Here is a 23742-nt window from a genome sequence, read left to right as displayed (position 1 = left end):
TGGATTTCTTTCCTTCCTATTCTTGGTAAAGCAACGTCTCCTAGTTGTTGTCTTAGAAAAGATGCATGGAAGCTAAATATTTGAGAACTTTCGTGTCTGGAAAAGCTTTTATTATGCTCTCATTTGATTTTGGCTGTATATAGGTTGAAAATACTTTTTAAACACATTGTCTTTGTATTCTGGAGTCTCACATTGCCGTTGAGTAATTCAGAATTGTTATTCTTAACTCTTTAATATGCCTTAGTTTTTTTCTCTTGTAAGCTTTTATAATGTTATACTTATTCTTGAAATTATCTTTAGCCCTGCAATTTCATGATGATATAACTTGATATAGCTCTTTTGTTCATTACTCTAGGCACTTGGTGGGTATTTCAGTCTAAAATAAATTCCTTTGACTCTATTAAGTTGTTTTGCATAATTTTTAAATTACTGTTTTCTATATGTTATTTTCTCTGTTCTTTAACTTCTATGAGTTAGATGTCAGACCTCCTGGTTTGGGCTTATAACGTGTCATTATCTCGTGTATATTCCATTCTTTGTCATTTTGTTGTATTTTCTAGGAGATCTCAGTTTTCTATTATAGCCTTTCTGCTGAATATATTATTCCTACCTTTTTAATTTCCAAGATTTTTATAGTTCAGATTCTTTTCCTTTCTCTCCTTTCCCTTCCGTCATGAGTTTGTTTTTTGTTTGTTTGGCCACACCTGAGGCATATGGAAGTTCCTAGGCTAGAGGTCAAAATGGAGCTACAGCTGCTGACCTGTGCCACAGCCACAGCACCGTGGGATCCGAGTCACATCTGTGACCTACACCACAGTTCACGGCAATGCAGATCTTTAACCTGCTGAGCAAGGCCAGGGATTGAACCCACATCCTCATGGTCCTAGTTGGGTTCGTTGACCGCTGAGCCAACTCTGTCCATCAGGTTTTGAGATGATAAAAAGAACTATATATTTTCCTCTGCCTTGTCCCTGTTTCCTCCAGATTTCCTTTTTTGGTTTTGCTTGTTTATTTTGATATCTCAGTGGAATCTTTGTCCTTCATGTTTTGGCCTGAGGCTCTGAAAAGCTGATTGGAAGCCAGGTGGACAAGTGTGGAGCTTGTCAAGTAGTGTGTTTCACCCTAAAGTGGAGTATCTATGTCTTTTCTCAGGGACCCTTTTACTATCTTTAGAATTTTTTTATTCAACAACTATTTCTTGAATGCCTGCTTATATGTCAGGTATAGCTCTAGGTACTGGGAATTTAATAGGATTAAACAGATAAAAATCCCTGCCCTTCTTGGATCTTATATTTTGGCAAAGGGGAGACAAAAAATAGGAATAAATAAATATATGCTGTATATTTAAGAAGTATTAAAAGGTAAGAAAAGTTGCATGAGGAAAAGTTGCAGCTAGAATATGGTAGCCTGGGGAAGGAGGAGTTTACCAGGTTGGAGAGAACAACATATACAGAGGCCTTGAGGTGGGAATCTGCCTCATAGCTGTGTGTGGAACAAGGGAGCCAATGCCTTTAGCTAGATCCCAGTAAGAGAATACAGAAAATGCTGAGGTCAAGAGTGGACAGGGGCAGAAGGGCAGAATGTATAGGGCCTTATAGACTGTTTTAAGGACTTTTTTGTTTGTGTTTGTTTTTGGTTTTTGTTTTTCTTTTGCTTTTTTAGGGCCGCACTTGCAGCATATGGAGGTTCCCAGACTAGGGGTCTAATCAGAGCTACAGCTGGCGGCCACAGCAATGCTGGATCTGGAGCCATGTCTGCGATCGATATCACAGCTCACAGCAATGCCGGATCCTTAACCCACTGAGGGAGGCCAGGAATTGAACCCGAAACCTCATGGTTCCTAGTCGGATTTGTTTCCACTGTGCCATGACGGGAACTCCTGTTTTAAGGACTTTTAGTCTTTGTGTGAAAGATAGTATTTGGAGATAACCAATAAGCACTTGATATCTTAAGTTCAGAGTTCAGGGAAACAGTTTGGCTCTGATAATTTCAGAGTTATCAGTGTGTATGTGGAATTTAAAGCCATGAAATTAAGGAAAAGAGAAGGTACCCCAAGTTTTACAAAAGATCAGAGAGATGAGGAGAAATCAGTAATGAAGATCAAAGAGTGACCAGAGAAGTAGGAACACCAGCAGAGTTTTTGTACAGAAGAGAATGAAAAACTGCTTCCACTGCTGCTAATTAGTTTGAGGACAGACAACATGAGATCAAGAGGGAAACTCAAGGAGTCTTGGATGAGGTTTCTGTCTTTAACAGTTAGGTAGATGGCTTAAAACAGCCTTAATTCTTCAAAGTTTTCAGTCATACCTGGTTTCCATCCCAAAGGGTTTACAGTTCTTAGACTATCCTAACTTCATTTCTATTCAGGAAAGTTTTCTGAAATAGTATTGGTTTTCAGGTTTGTCATTAAGGTTAATTAACAAATTTTATGCCTAACTGTGGTTATTCAGTCCTATTCAGAGTTGGTCTTGACAACCAGGTTGTTTTAGGATGTTTTTCCCAGTAATTCCTGGAGAAACAAAAATATGGACTCTAGACATGGTCTGTGGTTTATAAATATCAGACAAATGGCCCTTTTTTCCTTTTGATTTGGTATGGGAAACAAGCTAAAAGGGTCAAGCTGAAGATTGAGTTGGTTAAAGAGCACCAGATCCTAGGGGAACTACAGTACTTTTGCTTCATGTACTTTGAAGCTCTGTGCTACTAGATACATAAACATCTAGTGTGTTTTTTTGTTTTTTTGTTTGTTTGTTTTGTCTTTTTGCTATTTCTTTGGGCCGCTCCTGCGGCTTATGGAGGTTCCCAGGCTAGGGGTCGAATCGGAGCTGTAGCCACCAGCCTACGCCAGAGCCACAGCAATGCAGGATCCGAGCCGCATCTGCAACCTACACCACAGCTCACAGCAACGCTGGATCCTTAACCCACTGAGCAAGGGCAGGGACCGAACCCGCAACCTCATGGTTCCTAGTTGGATTCGTTAACCACTGCGCCACGACGGGAACTCCAACATCTAGTGTTTTTTGCTTTCTAATTAATATACCTGTTTATAATTGTGAACTGATCCTCTTTATCCCTGGTAGTAGTTTTTCCTTCTTTTTCTTTTTCTTTTTCTCTTTTTTTTTTTTTTGCTTTTTAGGATCACACTCATGGTATATGGAGATTCCCAGCCTAGGGGTCTAATTGGATCTGTGGCCACCGGCCTGTGCCACAGCAATGGCAGATCCAAGCCTCGTCTTCGACCTACACCACAGCTCATGCAATACTGGATCCTTAACCCACTGAGCGAGGCCAGGGATTGAACCTGCCACCTCATGATTCCTAGTCTGATTCATTTCCGCCCCGCCTTAACAGGAACTCCCCTGGTAGTATCACTCTGCAGGCTAGTGAAGGCTATATGTATTTTTTCTAATAGGAAACATCTTTATATTCTTTTGCATTAAGCTATTAAGGTTTTTTGTTTTGTTTTGTTTTGTTTTTGGCTTCACCTGAGCCATGCAAAAGTTCCAGGGCCAGGGATTTAACCTGTGCTGTGGCAGTGATTAACGTCAGATCCTTAACCTGCTGGGCCACAAGGGAACTCCAGTATTAGATATTTTAAAAAATCCTAAATTTCCTAATTGTTAAAAACTCTCTGTATAACTATTTCTTCTACTGTTTTGGCTCTTATATTACTCAGGTTTAAAATTGGACACTTTTGCTCAGAATTGCATCCATGGTGAATTTCCAGAACCAAACGAATTTTGAAAGTGTGTTTCTACACCAGTTAATTTTAGTATAGCCAAATTCAGAGCCATAGATACAATTTACCTTTTTTTTCTATGTTGTAGGAATAGACTTTAAGATCAAAACAGTTGAATTACAAGGAAAGAAGATCAAGCTACAGATATGGTAAGTGATGCTAATTTACTTACTTTATGTAGTAGAATGTCAAGTTCTAAAGGTTAGGCAGTGAAATCCTTCCTTGTCAACTCTTTAGATTCTATAGGACTCCGCTTTCTAAGCCATCCATCAGATGACCTTCTTTCAGTGAAGTAAAAAAAAAAAATTGTTGCCATGGACTTTGGAGTCCATGAGATCTGGCTGAGTAAAACCCCTTTTCCACTTACTGTATGAACTTGGATAAGTTACATACATACCACTGTGAGGCCCTTGTATCTTAATATGTAAACTGGAGATAATATCACCTATCTACAAAAATTGTTACAAGGATTACATGAAATAATGTAGGTAGTGCTGTTAGGCCAATATTTGGCTCAGTAGCACTCAGTATTGAAAGTTAATACAATCTTTTTGTTGCTTTGAGAGTCTTAAGCTAAAATACTTATCTTTAATGTGTAACTTTTTATAGGCATTATTATTTTCATTAGTTTGTATAGGGTTTGCCCCACAGAAGTACAATAAAATTCTTTAAATTTGTTTTCAAGAATGAATCATAGGCTTTAAAATTATAATGGTAGTATTTTTTCAGTGAATATTAGTGATCATTGATCACAGTGACCCTGTGAAGTACGTTATTCCTTTTTTATTTCCCTAAACAGCCATATTGAGGTGTAGCTGACATACAGTAAACCACACATGTTTATAAAGTGTGCAGTTTGGTAAGCTTTGACATATGTATAAATCTGTGAACTTCTCACCCATGTTCATGGGTATAATGAACATACCCATCACCTCACAAGTTTCTTCAAGCCTTGTAATCTCTCCTTCCTCCCTATGCCTGGTCATTAGGCAACCACTCTTCTGCCGTCACTATAAACTTGTTTCCATTTTCTGGTACTATATACAAATACAATCATATAATATGTTTTGTGTCTTTTTTTGGCGGGGGAGGTGTCTGGCTTTACAGAACATAATTATTTTGAAAACTATCAATGATTTTATGTGTATCAATAAGTTCATTACTGGAGTTCCCTTCGTGGCTCAGTGGTTAACGAATCCAACTAGGAACCATGAGGTTCCGGGTTCGATCCCTGCCCTTGCTCAGTGGGTTAAGGATCCAGCGTTGCTGTGAGCTGTGGTGTAGGTCGTAGACATGGCTCGGATCCTGCGTTGCTGTGGCTCTGGCGTAGGCTGGCGGCTGCAGCTCGGATTCGACCCCTAGCCTGGGAACCTCCACCTGCCGAGGGAGCAGCCCTAGAAATGGCCAAAGAAAAAATAATAATAATAGGTTCATTACTTTTTATTGTTAAGTAGTATTCCATTGTTACTGTTTATTCACCATAAAGCTGCTATAAGTCCTTGTATAGGCAATGCTTTCTTTTCTGTGGGGTTATTCCTGTTTTATAGATAAATGGAGGCATTTTGAAATAATTTAACCAAGGTCTTACAGCATGTAAGTAGCAGAGCCGGGATGCTGCATTTCCATGATCAGAATATAGGGTTGAGAGTGGCATTACTATACTGCCTCCTGTAAATACTATAGTTTCTCAGTTGATTTTGCTGCTCTTAATAGGTACCATCATTTTTCTTTCTTCATTGCCAGTCAGTAGGAATCTTAAATTTGAATTCATGTCATCTTGGGCTTTATTGTAATAGAACCTGTCACAGTAGTTATGAAAAATAAGTGGTACACGTAAAGCAGTCTCCAGTGCACAATGAACATTCAAGAAATCATAGCTGTTATTATTTGGGAATCTCCCATTATGAGGCTTGTAACCTTAAAAATAGTAACAGTTTCAAGCAAAAGAGGAGTTAGTTAGCAAAAGGAATTGCAAAGCCATAGTAGGAGACTTAGGGGGACACTTGGGGGAGAATAATGTCTCAGAAAATTAGATATAATTAGAAGAATAGGGTATGTCTAACCAGAATGTCTTCATTACCTGACCATATAATAGAAGTACAATCATTATAAAATCTTTAAAATTTAAAACAAATTTGAATGAAATTTGGACTTTTCCTTAACTGGGAAAAACTTAGCAAATGACACATGCCTCATATCGTTTCATTATAATTAAAGTGATCGCAAGGGATAGGATGTCAGTTACTTTTTCTGAATTTCAGCCAGCCCCTCTCCCTCTTATTTTTAGCCTCACATCTTATTATGACTTTGTCCCTGCATAACATCTGTATTTCAAGCCCTCTCCTAGACTCTGCTACACTGATTGGTTCTCTTTTCAATTGTAGCCCCTCTGTACACAATTGAAGCCATATAATTTTCTAACTTTTTGACAGTAGGTAAGTTACACTTTACATTGTGACTTAGTGTACATGTATCTGTGTGTTTGTAACAGAAGCAGAATCATATAAAACAATACTTTTTCAGATTTTTTTCTTTATAGACTATATAAAACCTTTGTGCTACTAAATATATTCTATTCCTCCTCCTATACTGTCTTCCACAAACTTTGCCTTCTGTTTCTTGACCTTATGACTTTAAACATTTTTTTCCCCTCCACTTAACATTTTAGTCTAGAGTTTTTAGAAGTAAACAGTAACAAATAACTAATACTTGTTTTTAAAAAGAGAGCGTTCCTCAGAAGATGCTCTTTTGAAATAGTAAGTCCTCCAGTGTGGCCTTTAAGATTAACCTAGAAAATATTTACACTGTACCTGTAAAACTCAAGTATTGCACAGAAATGGCAATATTTCTAATTTAGAGTTGTTTTGATTTGTAGACATTTTTAGTAGAAACTCTCTTAAGCAAAACACTTCAGAAGGAAAGTTTGATTTAGTATGGATTTTCATATAACTGATTGCTTTTAATGTGAAATATCCAGGAGTTCCCGTCATGGCTCAGTGGTTAACGAATCCGACTAGGAACCATGAGGTTGCAGGTTCGATCCCTGCCCTTGCTCAGTGGGTTAAGGATCTGGCGTTGTCGTGAGCTGTGGTGTAGGTTGCAGACTCAGATCGGATCCTGAGTTGCTTTAGCTCTGGCGTAGGCCAGTGGCTACAGCTCCGATTAGACCCCTTGCCTGGGAACCTCCATATGCCATAGGAGCAGCCCAAGAAATGGCAAAAAGATCAAAAAAATAAAATAATGTGAAATATCCATTTTCTTAAAAGATAAGGAATGAGTGGTTAAAATTAGTGATTAATTGTTTTTAAGATGTTAGCATTATGCCAGCTAATTTTATTTCTTTGCTTAAGTTGACATGCATGCTAATATCCAGGTAGGAAAAAAAAAGTCACATAGCTTCAGGTTAGGGGATCTTGGGATATGCCACAGTAATTCGAGAAGGCTTTTTTAAAGCATGAAAAACCCTATTACTCATAACTTAGGATAATACCAAAGTTCAAATGCTATTCTCAACTTTAGTGCATTGCTTTCAATTGCTGTTAAAAAGCACAGTGATTTTTATGTCTCTTTAGTTTGAATGAATATATTCAGATTCTTGTTTCAGCAGGAAAAAATTATTCTGTGATTGAGTATTAGTTTTAGAAACTCTCTTTAGTCTGTGCTAAAGCTTTGTTTTATTTTTCTTTACCTGAACAATCTTCACTTGCTTACTTTCCAGGAATCTTTTTTTTTTTTTTTTTTGTCTTTTTTTTTGCTATTTCTTTGGGCCGCTACTGTGGCATATGGAGGTTCCCAGGCTAGGGGTCAAATCGGAGCTGTAGCCACCGGCCTACACCAGAGCCACAGCAACGCGGGATCCGAGCGAGTCTGCAACCTACACCACAGCTCACAGCGACACTGGGTCCTTAACCCACTGAGTGAGGCCAGGGATCAAACCCACAACCTCATGGTTTCTAGTCGGATTCGTTTCCACTGCACCACGACAGGAACTCCAAAAAAAAAAAATTTATGGAATGCTCACAAATCTGCATGTCATCCTTGTGCAGGGGCCATGCTAATCTTCTCTGTAACGTTCCAGTTTTAGTATATGTGCTGCTGAAACGAGCACTCCAGGAATCTTTTAGTTTAGTTGCATAAGGGTCTGACCTGTCCAAGGCACATGTGTGTAGGCCTGAAATTAAACTTTGGCTGATAGAGAAGCAGCTGTGACTTTTTAAATCCCAGATCTCTAGAAAGATTCTACCACAGTATCTTTTGCTGTCTATATTTTCCATAGATTAAGTAGTGTATGGGTCCTGCCAGGAAAACAGTCATTGAGTTGCTTCAAGTCTGCCTTTTGTTTTTGTTTTTTCAAATTGCTGTTTGTGGGTTTTTTTTTTTTTTTTTTTTTTTTTTTTTTTTTTTTTTTTTCTTTTCCCCTTTTCTTTTTTGGAATTCCCAGGCCAGAGATCAGATCCAAGCCAGAGAGCCTGGCAGATGTAGATGCTGAATAAATATTTGTTGACTGAATGACTTAGATGATTTCTGTTGATGCTTCACTCCTCACTCACCTTAAGCATCACCTCTGTAGAGAGGGCCACCTGATCATTCTAATTAGATTTCTTTCTCCCTCCCCCTTGGGGCATTCTTCATCCCTCTACCCTGTTTGCTTTGTTAGCATTTATCACAATTTGGGATTATATATTTATTTACTTGTTTTTTCCTGTCCTCACTGGAATGTAAGCTCTGCAAGAGCTAGCATCAGGCTTTTGACTTTGGATCCTTTTGGGGGATGAAGATGAGCATAATTGAAACTCATGGTATTTTGGGTGTAGAGAAATTGTCTATCTGTGAGGAAATCCAGATCTTGTTAAAATAGGATTTCTCAATGTGAGAAGTTTAACATCCTAATTTATAAAGTAAGGAGTAACTTCATTATGTTACAAAAGCACGATGTTAGGAAATTTGGGCTTTCTGCCTTGCATGGCAGGTTAGTGTTGTCTCTGGCCTGTTCTAGTGCTGTCAGTGCCCAGTTTAAAAATAAGCGTCATATTAGCCACAGTACACAGCTCCCTACCCCTGTGTGTAGGACTAACAATTAAGGAAATAATGCTATTTTAGTTCCTAAGAATATATCACCCCTTTCATTATATGTCAGTGGGAAAAAATAGGATTTTACAACATTCCTTCAGTTTATGTAAGGAAAATTCTCTTGCTAATTGGTTTATAATTTCAGAAACCTGTACTGTGTGTGGTGAGATTTTGAAAAAAAAAAAAAATTAATAGAGGAAAACCAAGTGAGTGGTTTTAAAAACAGGCTCAAAAACCTGTGATTTAGTGTCATGAAAAGATAATGTGAACATATACAATGTTTAATTGCTCTTCAGATAATAAAGACCTACTTTTGCTGATTGGAGTCAACCCCACTGTCTTTTGTCCTGGGTGTATGTGTATATGCAGACCTAAAAATAACTTGACCATGAATTAGCAGCTATGGCTATTTTTAGCCTTGGGTAAAGGGTCACCAATTAGTCTAGAGGTGTTGAGGCAGGAACTTGCTGATTTGAAATAAATTGTTGATTGGCTTAATAATGGGTAGGGGCTGGTATTATGACAATCTAAGAAGGGGATAATTTTAAAAGACTTAGCAAGGAGAGTGTATAAAAAGAAGAGAGATAGATTGTAAGAGATTTTGGAAAGGACAAAAATCAAGGAACAGGTGGAGTAGTATGCCATCAATCGAAGCAAAAACTCTGAACCTAAACAATGATTATCTTTCTTTTTGGAGGGGCCATTAATATTTTAATATGTTACATAATAGACTAAGCAGCATTATTATAAATTTTCCTCTCCAGGTGTCATTGATTTGGATTTAGCTAAGTAGTTTTTTTTGCACTGTGTTCTTTCTTGGTGGAGAATTCAGTCGTGGATTTGACACTGAAGAGTGATGTAATTTGCCAATTGTGTAATGTGAATGGATGGGGATGTGAGCCCTGTTGATACTTGGAGGTAACAGTGTTCCAGGAGTGTTAGACAGTGTCGAGGGTGGTATTCACAGTGGAATGCTGTGGAAGATCTCCTCCCTCATTTGTTATTACTTAGGACAAAAACTGAAGTACGGTTTTTCTATCCCTCCTACGTTATAGCTGTTAGACACTGCAGGAAGCCCAGGTCTTGTGCATTCTTTGTCTTGGAGAAGTACATTTCTAGCCTGATTTTAGTAGGAGACTTCAACCCCTCTCTAATAGGATAGAATTATTAGTTAGTTTATACTTCTTTTTGTCAGTTAAGAAATGAACTGCTTCAGCTATTAGACAAATCTTTTTCTTTTATGAAAGCGTTTAAAACAACACCTGTTTTAAAGCATCTTGTAACTAAATGGGTAAGATTAATAAAAGATAAAATGTAAGACATAAATATACTGTTTCTAAAGGACAACTTATTTGCCACGCTTAATTTGTAAAATTTACTTAAACTTCTTGGTGGCTGACAAAAAAGAGGGGCAGGGAGGGCTGGCTACCAACAAAAAATTGTTTTTCTTTTAAAAAAATAATGTAAAGAAATCGGGAGGAGGTTAAGGATCCAGTGTTGTTGTCATTGCTGTGACTTGGGTTGCAGCTGTGGCCAGGGATTCGATCCCTGACCCTGGAACTTCTGCATGCCACAAATGTGGCAAAAAAAAAAAAAAAAAAAGTGGCAGAGCAAGAAGGAACAGATCATAACTAATACACTGTAAGTTTTCATAAAGCTATTTATAATGATTCTGATTTGTTGGCTTAATATTAAGGCACTATAAAAATTGTGGTTTAAGAATGTTTATAATTATATAAACACAAATGTGTGTGTGTGTGTCTTTTGGCAGTTTTTTGGATAGGTGTTACATTACCTCCTAACTCTGCTTTTGCACACACACCTATTTTTAACGCAGTAGGCAGAATAATTTTTTAAACCCAAGCTACATTATTTCTTTTTGTAAAACCCTGCACTAGACTCCCCGTCTCGCTCAGAGGAAATGCCAAGGTCCTTCCTTGCTGAGGCCTAGAACATCCTACACCATCCGCACTCCCTCCCCCCACCTCTGTGATCTCCTAGTCTGGCTTCACTCCTAGTCCAGTCACATTGCTCTCCTTTCTGTTCTTCACCTGTGCCTCGGGACACTTGCACTTGTTCTTCCTCCTTCTTGGAACACTGTCACTCCAAGGTATTTATATGGCTCACCTCCTCATTCGTTTCACCTCCTCTACCCTGTTTAAAATTACACTTGCTTGCGAATTCAATCCTTGGCATGAAACTTTCATATGCCACCATTAAAAAAAAAGTGGCGCGGCCATTAAAAACAAAAACAAACAACCCCCCCCCAAAAAAAAAACCATTAACCCCACCCTCACCCTCTCACTGTTAAAAAAAAAAAAAACCGCTTTCCTCTTGGAGTTCCTTTGTGGCTCAGAAGATTAAGCTCAGTCATCAGTGTGGCTCAGTCATCCTCTGTGAAGATGCGGGTTCAGTCCCTGGCCTGGCTCAGTGGATTAAGGATCTGGTGTTTCAGGCTGTGGCGTAGGTCACAGATGTGGCTTGGATCTTCATTGCTGTGGCTGTGGCATAGGCTGCAGCTCTGATTCAGCCCTTGGCCCAGGCACTTCCATATGCCACAGGTTCAGCTGTAAAAAGAAAGAAAAAAAATTCACTTGCTTGCACCATTCTCAACATTAGCCCTGGTCTCCTTACCTAATTTTTCTCTTCTTGGCACTTTTCACCCTCTGAAGAAGTCTAATTCCAGAAATTAATGTGACAGAGTTGCAATTCTTTTTAAAAAATTGAAAAGTCCAGCCAAATCTTTAACTTGTAAAGAAAAAGCATTTTATTTTACCTTTATGCAGAAATAGGCTTCGGGCAAACCCAGAGTTTTCCTTGTGAAGTAATTTAATTACAGCTTTAAGCATAGACAGATAGTAATTTGAGATGGCTCTGAATACCATAGACATATAGAGCATCTGCAGAGATGGCTTTGACTTAGGACATCTTAAGAACAAATTTTGAGTCACATATAATGATATTATTGGATCTTTTGGATATTTTTATACTATAGATTTTTGGGGGTTATCCCACTGTGGCACAGTGAGATCCCTGCAGTGGCAGGGACACGGGTTCAATCCCCAGTCCAGAATGGAGAGTTAAGGATCTGGTGTTGCCTTAGCTGTGGCATAACACTCTGGCTCGATTCAGTGCCTGCCCCACAGCTCTGTATGCTGTGGGGTGTCCAAAAAAGGGAAACATAACGAAAACCCCCAAAGATCCAGAGAGGTTAAATCTCTTCAAGGTCACCCAGCTGGAAGGAATAGAACCTAAGGATAAACTTGGATCTGACTGCAGACCATGTTCTTTATGTACTACTCTTGCATAATGCCTAGCACACAGTGAACACCTGGTGCACATTTGAATTGATGGATAGATAGGTGGCAGACATATGAACATGTATTGCACACCCCTATTAAATGTAAGGAATATGAATGTATTGGTAGTCCTGTTATATTCCTTGCTGCTCATACATTTAGGCATAAAAGGATTATTTATATATATATGTGTGTGTGTGTGTGTGTGTGTATATATATATATATATATATATATATATATATATATGTTTTTAAGAGTCATCTAACTTGGAATGCCCTGATTCTTAAGTTTAATAAAGAACCTGCGAGGTAAGATTCTGAAATACTGACTCATTAACAAACATTTGAGTGCTTATCATCATGTAGATACATGGATTCTACAGTGAACAATACAGACAAATCTCTTAATGGAACCTACATTTTAGAGGGCATGAGAGAACAGTAAATAAATCTATAGTAAGTGCTTTGTAGAGAAGTAAAGTAAGGAAATGCAATGGAAAGAGGCTAGATGACTGTTTAAATTGGATGGGCAGAAAAGGCTTCATTGATAAGGTGATGGTTAAAATGCAAAGATGAGTGCCAACTATGTACAGGCTGTGGGCACAACTAATATAGAAGCTCTCAGGTGGCACGAAGCTTGTGAATTGGGAGACATGGGAAAAAAATGTGGTTCTAGCTGTCAGGGAAAGAGCGCCTCAAAATTTGGGGAGATGATGAAAAGTGCAAATCCTGTAACACTTCATAATAGAATTTTGGAATTGGTTTTTATTACATTTGCAGCACATGGAAGTTCTCAGGCCAGGGATCGAATCCACGCCATAGCAACCTGAGGCACTGCAGTGACAACACCAGACCCTCAGCCCGCTACACCACAAGAGAATTCCTTGGTTTATTTTTTAAGCCTAGTAATGTTTTCCATTTATTTGTTTGTTTTGTCTTTTTGGTTTTTGTTTTTCTTTTAAGGGCTGCACCCACGGCATATGGAGGTTCCCAGGCTAGGGGTTAAATCAGAACTGCAGCTGCCAGCCTATGCCACAGCCACAGCAACTCAGGATCCAAGCTGTGTCTGTGACCTACACCACAGCTCACGACAATGCCAAATCCTTAACCCAGTTGAACCTGTGTCCTCATGGATACTAGTCAGGATTCGTTTCCACTGAGCCACAATGAGAACTTCCTTTTTGTTTTGTAATGACTTCTTTGAGATGTAATTTGCATACCTTATAATTCACCCATTTAAAGTGTACAATTAGAAGTTCCCTTGTGGCTTAGTGGGTTAAGGACCTGGCATCACTGCTGTGGCTCTGGTTACAGCTGTGGTGTGGGTTTGATCCCTAGCCGGTGAACATCCACATGATGTGGGTGTGGTCAGAATATAAAGTGTATAACTAAATAGTTTTTAGTAAATTTATAAGGTATATTCACCAACATCACAATTTTAGAGCATTTTTATACTCCTGGAAAGAAACCCTGTGCGCTTTAGCAGCCTCTGCTCATCCTGCATGAACATTTCAGCCACGGCAACCGCTAATCTGCTTTCTGTCTCTAGATTTTCCTATTCTAGACATTTCATGTCAGTGGAATTATATAATAAGTGATCTTTTATGTCTGATTTCTTTCTAATGTTGTCAGGACTCACCCATGTTGTGGCTTATGTCAGTACTTCTTTCCTTTTTATGGCTGAATAACATTCCATTGTATGGATATATTTCTTATCCATTCAACAATTGATGGATACTTAGGTTGTTTGAACTTTTTGGCTATTATGAATAATGTTAATGACATTCTCCCCCCCCTCCCACTTTTGGCCACTGCAAAGCATATGGAGTTCTTGGGCCAGGAATCAGATCTGAGCTACAGTTGTGACCCATGCCACAGGTGTGGCAATGATGGATCCTTTACCCACTGTGCTGGGCTGTGCTGTCCTGGTGCTGCAGAAATGCCACCAGTGCCTTTGACCGTAGTGGGAACTCCTGAACATTCTTATTTATGTGGGCCTATGCTTTCATTTTTCATGGTTATGTACCGGAAGTGGGATTTCTGGGTCATTTAGTAACTGTATGTTTAACATTCTGAGGAACTGCCAGACCGTTTTCCAGTTTTACATTCCCATCAACAAAGTTAGAGGGTTCCAATTTATCTTAGTGCTCACCAACATATGTTATTATTTGGTATTTTGATTATACCCATCCTGAAGCCTGTGAAGTGGTTTTAAATTTGCAACTCCCTAACAACCATGTTGAACATCCTCTTGTGCTTATTGGCCACGTGTATCTTCTTTGGATAAAAATCGTGTATCTGGAGTTCCTGTCGAGGCACAGCAGAAATGAATCCAACTAGGAACCATGAAATTGCAGGTTTGATCCCTGGCCTCGCTCAGTGGGTTAGGATCCAGCGTTGCCATGAGCTGTGGTGTAGGTCGAAGACGCAGCTCAGATCTGGTGTTGCTGTGACTGTGGCGTAGGCCAGCAGCAACAGCTCTGATTTGACCCCTAGCCTGGGGACAAAAAAAAAAAATTGTGTATCCTATATTGTTGAGTTGTAGGAGTTCTTTATATATTCTGCATATACATGTTCCTTATAAATATATGGATCTGCAAATATTTTCTTCCATTTTGTGGATTTTCTTTCCACTTTCTTTTTTATTTAAAAAAATTTTTTTTGAAATAATTTTTCAAAATCCTTTTTATTTTGTGGCCACACCTGCAGCATATGGAAGTTCCCAGGCAAGGGATTGAATCCAAGCCACAGCTGCAACCTACAACTGCAGTGCCAGATCCTTTAACCCACTGTGCCAGGTCAGGGATTGAACCCATGTTCCCGCCACTGCAGAAATACCTTCGATCCCATTGTACCACAGCGGGAACCCCCAAAACTTTTCAATTTTGATGAAATCCAGTTTATTTTTTTCAGTTGCTTTTGCTCTTCATGGAGCATATCTAGTAAGTTGCCAAATTTAAGATCACGAAGATGTTCCTCTCTGTTTTCTTCTAAGAGTTTAGTAGTTTTAGCTCTTATGTACAGGTCTTAGATCTGTTTTAAATTAATTTTTATGTCAGGTGTGAGAAGGGGTCCAATTTCATTTTTCGTGTGTGTAAAGATAGCCAGTTGTTTGAGCTCCATTCTTTCCTCACTGAAGCTACTGGAAACTAAGTAGAAAAATTATATTATCAAACATGTGTTTAAAGATCACTCTGGCTACTGTGTAGAGAATGTCAGTTCTTAAATCTTTAAATGTTAGAATGCCAACAAAAGATACTGAGAATGGGAATTGCCGTTGTAGCTCAGAAGTAACGAACCCAACTAGCATCTATAAGGATGTGGGTTCAATCCCTGGCCTGCTCAGTGGGTTAAGGATCCCACGTGGTGGTGAGCTGTGGTGTAGGTCACAGATGTGGCTTGGATCTGCTCTTGCTGTGGCTGTGGGCATAGGCCAGCAGCTGTAGCTCTGATTCGACCCCTAGTCTGGGAACCTCCATATGCTGCCAGCAAGGCCCTAAAAAGACAAAAACAAACAAACAAAATAAACTGAGAATGAGCAGAAACATTATATCTAAAAAATCATAAGAATGAAATCTTTCTTTTTTCTGTTTGTTAGTTTATTGGCTGTGGTCCAGGCATATGGAAGCTCCAAGGCTGGGGATCCAAACCATAGCCACAGCTGCAACCCTGAGCCACAGCAACGACAATGCCAGGTCCTTAACCTGCTGTGCCACCTGGGAACTCCAGAATAAAAAATTTTAAGAGAAAGTGGTCAGGAGTTCCCATTGTGGTACAGCGGAAACAAATCCAACTAAAAACCATGAGGTTGTGGGTTCGGTCCCTGGCCTTGCTCAGTGGATTAAGGATCTGGCATTGCCATGAGCTGTGGTGTAGGTCGCAGATGCAGCTCGGATCCTGAGTTGCTGTTGCTGTGGCATAGGCTGGCAGCTGTAGCTCTGATTCAACCCCTAGCCTGGGAACCTCCATATGCCGTGGGTGTGGCCCTAATAGGACAAAAAAAAAAAAAAAGATTGCCAGGAAGATTTGGCTTTTCCGGTAGGGGTAGCCATGCTTGTTCTAAAATGTACATGAAAAGGCTGGAATAGCTAAGACAACTCTGACAGAAAAATAAGTGAGAGGAATCAGTCTACTGATTTTAAGATTTTATTTAGCTACAGTAGTCAAGGTAGTGTAGTATTGAGGGAGGCATAGATACACAGGTCATAAAAAAGCCAGAAATAGATTGAACCATGGCCTCCTGTTTTTTGCCAAAGGTGTAAAAGCAATTCAATGAAGAAAGGCTATTTCCTTTACATTTTCAATAAACAGTGCTAGAGCAATTGGGCATCCATGAGCAAAAAGATGAAACTCTACTTAGAATTCACATAGCACCGAAATTAATTCAACCTGTATCATGAATTTAAATATAAAATGCAGGGAGTTCCCGTCGTGGCGCGGCAGAAACGAATCGGACTAGGAACCATGAGGGTCGGGGGTTTGGTCCCTGGCCTTGCTCAGTGGGTTAAGGATCCGGTGTTGCCGTGAGCTGTGGTGTAGGTCACAGTCGTGGTTCGGATCCCGTGTTGCTGTGGCTCTGGCGTAGGCGGGCAGCAACAGCTCTGATTAGACCCCTAGCCTGGGAACCTCCATATGCCGTGGATGCAGCTCTAAAAAGACAAAAATAAAAAAGTAAAACCATAAGATTTTGAGGAAAAAACAGTGGAGAAAATCTTTGGAGCCTAAGATTAGATGAAGAGTAGCCATAACATTAAACCACAACCCATAAAAGATAAAAAATCAGTAAATTGGACTTCAACAAAATTTGAACATTTTTGCTCTACAAAGGCCCTGTCAGGGAGTTCTCTTTTGGCGCATTGAGTTAAGGATATGGCATTGTCACCGCGGTGGCCTGGGTTGCTGCTGTGGTGCAGGTTCAGTCCCTGGCCCAGGAACTTCCACATGTCTCACGTGCAGCCAAAAAATTAAAAAAAAAAAAAAAAAAACCTGTCAAAAGAATGAAAAAAACTAGTTAAATTCTACAGACTTAGAGAAAATATTTCTAAACCACATACCTGACATAAGACTTGTATGTAAAAGGAACTCTCAACACTAATACTTTAAAAAGGCAAACTAGGAGTTCCCGTAGTGGCACAGTGGTTAACGAATCCGACTAGGAACCATGAGGTTTCCGGTTCGGTCCCCGCCCTTGCTCAGTGGGTTAAGGATCCGGCGTTGCCGTGAGCTGTGGTGTAGGTCACAGATGCGGCTCGGATCCCACGTTGCTGTGCCTCTGGCGTAGGCTGGAGGCTATAGCTCCGATTCGACCTAGCCTAGGAACCTCCATGTGCCGCGGGAGTGGCCCAAGAAATGGCAAAAAAAAAAAAAAAAAGACAAAAAAAAATTAAATAAAATTTTAAAAAAGTAAATAAAAAATAAAAAGTCAAACTATCCAATTAGAAAATAGGCAAGAGACATGAATAGACATTTCGCCATACAGGATATATGGATATATGGACAAATAATTACCTGAAAAATGTTCATCATTAGCCATGGAGAAATACAACTGAAAAGGATGAGATAATCACTACATGACCTATTAGAGAACAACTAAAATAAAATATACTGAGAACACCAAATGCTGATGATGATGCAAAGAAACTATATCTCTTACACACTGCTAGTGGGAATGGAAAGTAGTATAGCCACTCTAGAAAAGTTCGACAGTTTCTTATAAAGTTAAACATATATAACTCAGCAATGATATTCCTGGGTATTTATCCCAAAGAAATGAAAATGTCTGTATATACAGTAACTTGTGCATGAGTATACATAGCAACTTTATTTGTTTTGTCTTTTTGCCTTTTTAGGGCTGCACCTGAAGCATATGGAGGTTCCCAGGCTAGGGGTCTAATCGGAGTTGTAGCCTCCAGCCTACACCAGAGCCACAGCAACGTCAGATCCAAGCCGCCTACACCACAGCTCACGGCAACGCTGGATCCTTAACCCACTGAGTGAGGCCAGGGATCGAACCTGCAACCTCATGGTTCCTAGTCGGATTCGTTAATCACTGAGCCATGATGGGGACTCCTCATAACAACTTTATGATAGCCCCAAACTGGAAACAACCCATATGTCTTTCCTTGGGTGAGTGATTAAAAAAATGTGATACATTCATACCGTAGAATACTACTTGGCAATAAAATGAAACAGACTAGTGTTATGTGCAACAACTTGAATAGATTTCAAGGGCATTTTGCTGGAAAAAGTGAAAATGACCATTTCAAAAGATTGCATTATGCATGATTCCATTTGTATAACATTCTGGAAATGGCAAAATTATGGAAGTGGAAAACATTATTAGCCAGCAGGGTCTAGGGACTATAAGTGGTGGAGAAGTGATGCAACAGTTTGTTTTCTGCCTTGTTTGTGACTATACAAATCTATACATGTGATAAAATTGCAGAGAACTATACATGTGTGCATGTGTATAAGTACATGTAAAAGAAGTGAACTCTAAATGAGGGCTGTGGATTGTACCAATGTCACTTTTCTGGTTTTGCCTTTATACTATGATGTAAGATGTTACTGTTGGGAAAGCTGGGTGAAGGATTTCTTTGTACTGTTTTTGAAATTTCCTGTGAGGCTATAGTTAGTTTTTTTCCCCCATACTCATGGCATGTGGAAGTTTCCAGGCCAGGATTTGAACCTGTGCCACATCAGCAACCCAAGCCACCGCAGTGACAATGTCAGATCTTAACCCATTGCTCTGCAAGAGGACTTGTATAGTTAATTTTATTTTATTGTTAATTTTTTTTTTTTCTTTTTAGGGCTGCACCTGCAGCATATGGAAGTTCCCAGGCCAGAGCCTCAGCTGCTGGCTTATACCACAGCCACAGCAACACCAGATCCAAGCCACATCTGCAACCTACAGCGCAGCTTTTGGCAATGCCAGATCCTTAACCCTCTGAGCGAGACCAATGATTAAACCCAAATTCTCATGGATACTAGTCAGTTTCTTAACCTGCTGAGCCACAACGGGAACTCCAGTTATTTTTTTTTCTTTGAAAAATTGTGAAAAAAAAAAAAAATTTACTGGGAAGGGGAAGAGAGAAATGCAGTGGTGGTTGGAAGGATTTGGGCTTGAGAGTGGGATTTTTTTGTTTGACTTTCGCTTTTTTTAAATAGGGGAGACTAGGAGTGTCTGCTGTGGGATTGGCGGCGTCCTGGGAGCACTGAGACGCAGGTTCAGTCCACAGCCAGGCACAGTGGGTTAAGGATCCAGCATTGCCACAGATGCGGCTTAGGTCACAACCCTGAGTTGGATCTGATTTCTGGCTTGGGAACTCCACATGCCAAGGGGTGGCAAAAAAAGAAAAAAGACAGAAGAGAACTAAAACATGTACATGTGCTAATTATATTGATAAACAGGAGTTCCTGCTGGGGCATAGTGGATTAAGAATCCAACTGCAGCCACTCAGTTTGCCATGGAGGTGCAGGTTCGATCCCCGGTCTGGCACATGTGTTAAGGATCTGGTGTTGTCGCACCTGCAGTGTAGTTCAGAGGTACAGCTCAGATTTAATCCTTGGCCTGGGCACTTCTCTAACCCTCAGTTGTGGCTGTTAAAACAGATAAAGTGAAGAAAAGAAATTGCTGATGCAAAGGAGGGAAAAATTACAGAAGCAATATATGTATCTTAAATCTTTAGCTTGAAGACATTGAAAAATACTACTATTTACGTATTTCTATCTTATTATTTATAAATGAAGTTATCTTTATGACTTTTTTGGTGAATGATTCTAAAGATAAATGTGGTTATACTATGATATAGTCCTGAATTCCACATGCTTCTGTATTACATTGTGGAACTAGATCACTAATTAAATGGAATTTCAAGAGTTTTATATGTCACTTTATACTGTTTTCCCTTTCAGATTTTCATCCAGTATCATGTTGTTAATTTCCTTAGGCTAAAAAGTTTATACATATATATGTTTATGAATAAACTTAATTGTTTGCAATTTAAGAATTAAGTGAATGGTGGTTCTGTTTTGCTTTGTGTCATGTGGTGGGTTTTAGTCTCTATTTTACCAAATTATTTTACTGTTTTTCCCTTTAATATAGTAATATTAAAATGCTCAGTACAAATTTTTGGCTGTTTATTTCAGGGACACAGCAGGCCAGGAGCGATTTCACACGATCACAACCTCCTACTACAGAGGAGCAATGGGTATCATGCTAGTATATGACATCACCAATGGTAAAAGTTTTGAAAACATCAGCAAATGGCTTAGAAACATAGATGAGGTAAGACCTAGAAATTGCATAAATCTTACATAATGCATTTGTGTACTTGGTTAATTAGAATAGAATAAGTATTGTAATTGCTCTTTAGGATATGGCATATTGAGTATTTCCACCTCTTACAGGGTATTGCTATTTTTTGCCTACCCTTTTCTTAAAATTTTGAGCAGCTCTTAAACCACATCCAAGGTAATCACCTACCAAATTATCCAAAAACTATATAGCCATCTTAAAAATAGAAGCTACCAATGGCTTTACACACCTACGTGAATTCTCTCTCTTTCTCTTTTTGTTTTGTTTTTGTCTTTTTAGGGTTGCACCCAAGGCGTATGGAGGTTCCCAGGCTAAGGGTACAATCAGAGCTGCAGCTGCCGGCCTACACCACAGCCACAGCAACCTGGGATCCGAGCCACCTCTGTGACCTACACCACAACTAATGGCAATGGTGGATCCTTAACCCACTGAGCAAGGCCAGGGATCAGACCTGCATCCTCATGGATACTAGTCAGATTAGTTTCCGCTGAGCCGCAAAAGGAACTCCTAAGTAAATTCTTTCTTGATGAGTTTTTATTTAATGAATGAATTACATTTTCAATAGTAATTTTTTGTTAAGTTATGGAAATGTCATATTACTTCTAGACATTTTGAAAGATACAGAGTATAATATGGTAAAAACCTAACTCAAAAAAGAGTGCCATGTCATTGCATGTGAAGATGTCACTTTTTATAAAGTTGTGTGTCAAAGCATGTCTGTTTCTGTGCTACAGTATAAATAGCTTCTTTTTTTTTTTTAAATCTTTTTTTTTTCCCCTTTATTTATTTATTTGTCTTTTGTCTTTTTTGTTGTTGTTGTTGTTGCTATTTCTTGGGCCGCTCCCGCGGCATATGGAGGTTCCCAGGCTAGGGGTCCAATAGGAGCTGTAGCCACCGGCCTACGCCAGAGCCACAGCAACGCGGGATCCGAGCCACGTCTGCAACCTACACCACAGCTCACGGCAATGCCGGATTCTTAATGCACTGAGCAAGGGCAGGGACCGAACCCGCAACCTCATGGTTCCTAGCCGGATTCGTTAACCACTGCACCACGACGGGAACTCCTAAATAGCTTCTTGTTGGAAATTATTTTTCATGTCTTACTGCTGCCTCCTGTGCTTTGAATTTTATTAAGAGTAACTCTTCTTTTTAGACTAATCCTTTTTTCCTTTTTTTTTTTTTTTTTTTTTTTTTGTCTTTTTGTCTTTTTGCTGTTTCTTGGGCCGCTCCCACGGCACATGGAGGTTCCCAGGCTAGGGGTCTAATTGGAGCTGTAGCTGCCAGCCTACGCCAGGGCCACAGCAACATGGGATCCGAGCTGCATCTGCAACCTACACCACAGCTCACGGCAACGCCAGATCCTTAACCCACTGAGCAAGGTCAGGGGTCAAACCTGCAACCTCATGGTTCCTAGTCGGATTCGTTAACCACTGAGCCACGACGGGAACTCCCCTTTTTTCCCTTTTTTAGCCACACCCACAGCATATAGAAGTTCCTGGGCCAGGGATTGAATCCGAGCCACAGCTGGGACATATGTCACAGCTACAGCAACACTGGATCCTTAACACACTGCTCTGTGCCTCAGTGGTGACCCGAGCTGCTACAGAGTCAGTGTCTGAACCTTAACCCACTCCACCACAGTGGGAACTTTTTTTTTAAAGACTAACTCATTAAAGCAAATTTTGGCTGGAAACCAAGTCTTAAGCCAATATTAATCAGTTAATGACACACGGATTTTAAAACAAAAATATCCTCCAGTTTTTAATTTCCTTAGTCTTTATGTAGTACGTGTAATGAGCAGTTTCTATAGAGAGACTATGCAGTGTTCCAACAACAATCAATTTTCCAATTCTGTGACATCAGCTGGATGTCTTGTAATTCAGTCCTGTTCTGACACTAACTACCCAGTCTTAGCGTCCGACTCCACAGGTTTAAGGACTCAGTCCCATAAGACTGTCCTTCCTTCAAATGTAAGTTCTGGGTCCCCAGGCTACCTGCACCTCTCTCTGACTTGTCTGAAAATTTGGGGGTTCCCATGACCCATTTTTGGATTTAGTAGTTTGCTAGAATGACTCGTAGAACTCAGGAAAGCAGGGTGCTTAGGATTTTATTATAAAGGATACAGTTCTGGATAGTTAAATGCATAGAAGAAATGCATAGACAATGAACAGGAGTTGGAAAATGCAGAACTTCCAGGCTATCTCTGGACATGTCACCACCCTCTTGGCACTTGATATATTCGCTAACCTGGAAGATACCCTAACCTCATTGTTTCCAAGTTTGTTTGTTTGTTTGTTTTTGTGTCTTTTTACCTTTTCTAGGGCCGCTCCCGCAGCATATGGAGGGAGGTTCCCAGGTCAGGGGTCTAATTGGAGCTGTAGCCACTGGCCTATGCCATAGCCACAGCAATGCCAGATTCGAGCCGTGTCTGTGACCTACACCACAGCTCATGGCAATGCCAGATCGTTAACCCACTGAGCAAGGCTAGGGATCGAACCCGCAACCTCATGGTTCCTAGTCGGATTCATTAACCACTGAGCCACGACAGGAACTCCTTTTTGTTTTTTTGTTTTTGTTACCCAGGAGTCTTTTACTAGCATAAATTTGGGGCTTGTAATGAATAATAAAAGACATTCCTGTCACTCAGGAAGTTAGTAGCATTGTGCCAGGAATGGGGACAAAAACCAAAAATATGTTTTTTTACTATACCACAGGCTTATATATTTAACTCAGTAGGCTGGATGGCTTAAGTTTCCCAGCATGAGAACTAAGATACATAAAACTTAGCCGTGTCTTAGAAAATCTAAGAATGCAGCATGTGATATCAATCAATATAATATACTACATTAGTAAAAGACAGAAACCATGTGATCATGTCAGTAGACATAAACCCATTTGACAAAATCTAAAAGACGTATCTGAAAATCCCACAGAGACAACAACATATCTGCCCCCTTCAGTCAAGATGCTGGCTCTGGTTACTATTATTTAACCTTATACTGGAGGTTCTAGCCAGGGCATTCATTCATTCGTTCATTTATTTATTTATTTATTTATTGTCTTTTTGCCTTTTCTAGGGCCACTCCCGCGGCACATGGAGATTCCTAGGCTAGGGGTCGAATCTGAGCTGTAGCCGCCAGCCTACGCCAGAGCCACAGCAACACGGAATCTGAGCTGCGTCTGCAACCTACACCACAGCTCACGGCAACACCAGATCCTTAACCCACTGAGCAACCTCATGGTTCCTAGTCAGATTCCTTAACTACTGCACCACGACGGGAACTCCTAGCCAGGGCATTTAGATACAGGGCAAAAAA

The 23742-nt window shown here is 39.8% G+C and overlaps 1 protein-coding gene across 1 annotated transcript in view; it reads left to right on the top strand.

Annotated features, from left to right (window-relative positions):
- The window catches only part of RAB10 (RAB10, member RAS oncogene family), an 81999-nt gene that overhangs the window by 48892 nt on the left and 9365 nt on the right, over positions 1–23742 (top strand). Inside the window, 2 exon segments of the mRNA NM_001243060.1 lie at positions 3828–3888; positions 20257–20395. Of these exon segments, the coding sequence (NP_001229989.1) occupies positions 3828–3888; positions 20257–20395 (200 nt within the window).

This window comes from Sus scrofa, chromosome 3, assembly GCF_000003025.6.
Source record: "Sus scrofa isolate TJ Tabasco breed Duroc chromosome 3, Sscrofa11.1, whole genome shotgun sequence".
Taxonomy (NCBI): Eukaryota; Metazoa; Chordata; class Mammalia; order Artiodactyla; family Suidae; genus Sus; species Sus scrofa.
The sequence above is the reverse complement of the archived record's forward strand: the minus strand, read 5'-3'. Positions and strand labels throughout refer to the sequence as shown.